Here is a 4,945-nt window from a genome sequence, read left to right as displayed (position 1 = left end):
CAGGAGCCTGTGGGAAGCGTTCCAGCCGGCCTCTGACTGGGATCTGGCGCCGCGTTTCTGCTTTGGACTTGACGGACAGGTCCCCCCGCCCTCCCGCCGCCCTACTACCAGCCTGCGTTCATCCTTCAGGGCTACGTCTCCCGCACCCGGGCTGGAAAGCCTGGAGCGCGCCCTTCCTCTCCCCATCTTCGCAGCTCTCCTTTCTCCCTGCCACTTGGCAAAGCTGCATTTTGACTTTCACGTTTTGGACTACGTGTGTGTAGTTCCAAGTCCATACGTGGCACGAAAATCCACTTAGGGTAAAAATTATTCTCGAAAAATCGCCCATCTCAGGATCTGGTGTCTACACTCAAGGCTAGGAGGTGCAGGTACGGGTGCGTAAAGCATGCCGTAAGGGTGCACAGTAAATAAAAAGTACGGATGCAAAATGTAAATTTTAAGTGCAAAACAGAAAAGCAGTACTCGTTGCCGCCCCGCACGCTGGGTTTTAAGGGGCACGAAGGTGGGCCTCGGCTGCTTTTGCTCAGCCCCGCGTCCTCAGCGCCCGGCCCAGTACCCGGTACTCCGTAGGGGTTCAATGATCTCCCCTGAATAAGTGAACGAATTAACAAATGAATGAATAACCGCTCGATCCAACCTCCGCGGCCGGCAGAGCAGTCGCTGGAGAGGCAGGAGAGAGCGAGAGGCCAAGCTCCACCATCGCGGCCGCCGGCTGGGGCAGAGGGACACGGAGACACTCGGCGCCCCGGCTCCGCACCGAGTCCCCGCGGTGAGTGCCCGCCCAGCAGCTCCCGGGCACCACGTGCGCCCGCCAGAGCCGCGCAGGCCCCGCCCCGCCGCGCGCGCACGCGCCCTGCAGCCCGGCCGCCGGGACCCTGAGCCAGGCTCGCCCAGCGCGCCGGCTGCCCTCGCGCCCGCGCCCGCGCCCGCTGGGGGGCGCTCCCCTCCCACCCGGCGCGCCCACAGGCGGGCGGGCGACTCGCAGCCTCCAGCGATTCCACTCCCGACCCCGGTGCGCGCCGCCTCCTACCTGACGGCCGACGAGTGGGGGCGGGCAGGAGGGCCGAGGGAGGCGGAACAGGATCGAGGCGCGAGGCGGGAGGCGAGAAAGCGAGCGGCCGAGGCGACTCTCCGTGCGCGGACGCGGGCGCGCGCCCGCGCTCCCCGCCCGCGCTCCCTTCGTCGACTCACGGCGAGAGCCCAACCCTGCTGCCGCGCGCCACCCGCCTCGCCGCGCCTAATAACAACGGCGCCCGGGGTCAGGTGGCCGAGCGCGGACAGCGCCGCCATTGGCTCGGTGGGGAGCGCGGCGCGTCAGGATTGGCTGGGGGGCGTGGCCTCGTCCGGGGCGGGGGCAGGGCCTCGGAGGGAGGCGGGCCGGGAGGCGGCGGGGGCGGGGCCAGGCCGAGGTCCGTGCCTTTGTGCCCGGCGCGCGCTCTCCGCCCGCTCCGGCTGCAGCGCCGGCTGCATCAATAATTCAGAGCGGCGGCGGCGGCGGCAGCGGCGGGTGCGGGCAGGAGGCGGCGGCAGCAGCGGGACCGAGCAGCAGCGGCTATGCATCCAAGTGCGGCTGGGCAGCCGCGGCACCCCTGAGGCCCGGGAGGGGCTCCGGGAACACAGCGCGGAGGGGACGCTAGTCCCGGAGTGCGAGGAAGAGGTGTAGTGTCCAGAGCGGCGGCGGCGGAGCTGCGCACGGAGCTGAGGAGGGGGCTTCGAAGCGGGACTGGGACGGGGGGGGGGGCGGCTGGCGCGAGCAGCCCTGGGGGTGGGGGGCGGGGTGGGCGCCGGCGGCGCGATGCTGGGCGTCCTAGAGCTGCTGCTGCTGGGGGCTGCGTGGCTGGCGGGCCCGGCCCGCGGGCAGAATGAGACGGAGCCCATCGTGCTGGAGGGCAAGTGCCTGGTGGTGTGCGACTCCAACCCCACGTCCGACCCCACGGGCACTGCCCTGGGCATCTCTGTGCGCTCTGGCAGCGCCAAGGTGGCTTTCTCTGCCATCAGGAGCACCAACCACGAGCCGTCCGAGATGAGTAATCGCACCATGATCATCTACTTCGACCAGGTGAGTGTTCCTTCCTCCCGCGGCGTGCAGATTGGGCTGGTGAAGGAGGGATGGATGGAAGACCGATGCCCGGTCCTCTCCAACGGCTCTGCGGAGGCGCGGGGACGACAGTCCGGGACCGATTCCTGCCCACTCCCCTTCGTTCCCGTCTCGTTATAGGTACTAGTGAACATTGGGAACAACTTTGATTCAGAACGCAGCACTTTCATCGCCCCGCGCAAAGGGATCTACAGTTTTAACTTCCACGTGGTAAAAGTCTACAACAGACAGACCATCCAGGTCAGCCGACGCCTCGGGCCGGGCCCTGGCCCCGTAGGGGGGTTACTGGCCTCAGGGGTGCTCGGGTTGTCCGGAGGTGGTAGGCAGAAGTGGCGGCTGCATGTACTTCGGGCTGCTTGGAGGGACAGATAGCGGGGCCTCTCAGTTCTGTGGCTTCAACTGTCCTCTGCTTTCCCTGTCTCTGGCTCTTGGGATCCATCCCCATCCCCCGAGAGACAGAATTTTCTGCTTCTGCCTTCCAGGCCCCTCCGAAGGGTTCCCCGGATTGCAGGGACTTCCTTGTAACGGCTGTTGTTAGCGCCCCAGACAGCTGCCGCTTGGGAAGCCTTCCCGGACTCCCCAGGAAGCACCGTAGACAGTACACCCCACCCCTTGCCCCGGCTCAGAAGCCTGCGATGCGGCTTGTGTGCTTGTCTTCAGCACCACGGACGGGGCCCCCGTTTTCTCCCACTTGTCCCCAATCCCCACCCCGTGCGGACTGTGGGTTTTTGAGCTAGCAGCATTTAGCCCCGGAGGGTGAGTGGTGGAGAGAGGAGGGAGGGAGGGGGCGTAGTGCTACTCTCTCCCGGCTCCAGCCGTGTCCCAGCAATCACTCGCTGGCTCTCCGGGTCCCCAAAGATGTCCAGGTTTCCCTTGGGCGCCGGGAGAGGTGGGACGCACAGCTGGGGAGAGGGCGCGAGGCCCTTGGCTGACGGTGCCACCACAGGGGCAAAACCAGGCGGTGGCGGGCGCGGCTGGATGGGGGCGGGAATTGAGCCCGTGGTTTGGGGAGGAAATACATTGTGCCGCTCGGTGCGAGATTTCTAATCAGAAATCACAGTGGCTTCTCCACTGTGTCCTGGCAGCTGGGTCCAGGAGGGATCAGGGGCTTTTTGTTTGTTCGTTTTTGTTTTTCCGGTAGCGCCAGAAGGAGCCTGAGTTGCTGGGTTTTTTTTGTTTGTTGTTTGTTTTTTGAGGCTGAGGGGAAACGGGAGAGAGGTCAAAGGTCTCAGGGCGCTAGAGCCACCTCATGGGTTTATTAAATTGGATCACAGAGCACAGTCGAGATTCGCTTGGCGCGCTCATTTGAGAAACTGGAATAAGAGCAACTCCCGTTTTGGGGACAGACCCTTCCTGTCACCCAGATGTGTGGTCTTTCGCCCCACTGGAGCCTCAGCAGTAAGCTGCAAAGCCCCTTTTCCTCCATTCGCCCCCCCCACCCCCCACCTCTCCGTGCTTCCAGGCCTTACAGGCTGTTAGCGAAGCAGGGAGGAGGTTCGCTCCACCGCGGCTTCGGTGCCTGCCTAGGCTGCGCCTCTGAAGCGGGCCTTTCTCTTTCTCAGGTGAGCCTCATGCTAAACGGGTGGCCGGTGATTTCAGCCTTCGCTGGTGACCAGGACGTGACCCGGGAGGCCGCCAGCAACGGAGTCCTAATCCAAATGGAGAAAGGCGACCGAGCATACCTCAAGCTGGAGCGGGGAAACTTGATGGGGGGCTGGAAGTACTCGACCTTCTCCGGATTCCTCGTGTTTCCTCTCTGACTGGCTCGTAGCCGGAAGGGAGGCAGGGAGAGGGCGAAGGCAGGAAGGGGAGTGAGAAAGAGGCTGAAATTAAGAGAGCGAGAAAGCAGCACAACTTGAAACTTCCTACATGTTCTCTAACTGTATCTGGGTAAAAAGGTGCGCGCCAGCTGTGGGACAACTTTGTCCATTTCCTTATTAGGAGAAATAAATTTCGCTTAGCTCTGCGCACTCCCATTTCCAAAAATAAACTCGCCTCCCCCATTCCAGTTGCAGTAATCAAGAAAGAGGCTGCCTTGTCATTGTTTCTTATCCCCCAACTTCATGTTCCCTGCAATTTATTTAAAGAAACTTTGTATTTCACTACATAATCTGAAATCTTTCTCCCTAGCCCCCTCTGAATCCTTCTGCCTACTGAAATCTGATATATTACACGCCCCCAACCTTTTTTTTTTTTTCAGTTTGGAAAGGGGTAAAGTTTTGTTGTTGTTTTGTTTTGGATGGGGAAGGTAGTTTTAATTTGGCAAGTGTTGCTCTTCTTAAAACACTGCTCAAGTTAATTAGCTGAAGATACTTAGTATCCTCGGCTGCTTGTTAGCAGAGAAAGGACTCACCTTAGTGGTGACTGGTTTAAAAAATATAAATATATATCATTTGTACACGAAGAACTCTTCCCAGTGGAAACTGGCTGTGTTTCCGTATTTCTATGTCCTATTCGGAGTGATCGTGAAATCTAAGGCTGCTTGATGTTCTGATGCTTGTCAATGCCGTCGTGCTCTGTGACTCCACGAAACGCCAAGGAGCTTCTTCCGGACGCTTCCTCTTCCTCTGTAACATACGTGTGAATAGTCAAGGTTTAATTTTGCTTTAATCTAATAAAGTCGAAGTGGGACTTTTATTTTTCTGAAACAGCTTTCTAAGATCCGCATCTTCCCCAGCTGCGAGGTTGGGGGTCTGGGGTGCCAAAGGGCGAGGTTCCGAAAGGCAGGAGACTTGGGGGGACGCAACCATAGAAAGGCCTGGGCGCGAGGGCTTCCTCGCAAAGCCGGCCTTGCGCTCCTTCCTGCGCCAGGCCGGGGACCAGCACTGCATTCGCCTGTGTTCACAG

The 4,945-nt window shown here is 60.7% G+C and overlaps 1 protein-coding gene across 1 annotated transcript; it reads left to right on the top strand.

Annotated features, from left to right (window-relative positions):
- Positions 1–1,436: 1,436 nt before the first annotated feature.
- On the top strand, positions 1,437–4,735 carry CBLN1 (cerebellin 1 precursor). Its single transcript, XM_001163762.6, has 3 exons — positions 1,437–2,059; positions 2,219–2,338; positions 3,661–4,735. The coding sequence occupies exons 1-3, from the start codon at positions 1,796–1,798 to the stop codon at positions 3,856–3,858; spliced, it is 582 nt and encodes a 193-aa protein (XP_001163762.1). The 5' UTR covers positions 1,437–1,795; the 3' UTR covers positions 3,859–4,735.
- Positions 4,736–4,945: the final 210 nt, after the last annotated feature.

The sequence above is a fragment of the Pan troglodytes genome, chromosome 18 (assembly GCF_028858775.2).
Source record: "Pan troglodytes isolate AG18354 chromosome 18, NHGRI_mPanTro3-v2.0_pri, whole genome shotgun sequence".
NCBI classification, from domain to species: domain Eukaryota; kingdom Metazoa; phylum Chordata; class Mammalia; order Primates; family Hominidae; genus Pan; species Pan troglodytes.
The sequence above is the reverse complement of the archived record's forward strand: the minus strand, read 5'-3'. Positions and strand labels throughout refer to the sequence as shown.

Bases quoted from the DNA above. Each gene is read 5' to 3' on its own strand.
- CBLN1 (XM_001163762.6), top strand. From the start codon at position 1,796: ATGCTGGGCGTCCTAGAGCTGCTGCTGCTGGGGGCTGCGTGGCTGGCG. The intron at 2,060-2,218 runs GTGAGTGTTCCT...GTCTCGTTATAG, and splicing joins TGATCATCTACTTCGACCAG to GTACTAGTGAACATTGGGAA. The intron at 2,339-3,660 runs GTCAGCCGACGC...TCTCTTTCTCAG, and splicing joins ACAACAGACAGACCATCCAG to GTGAGCCTCATGCTAAACGG.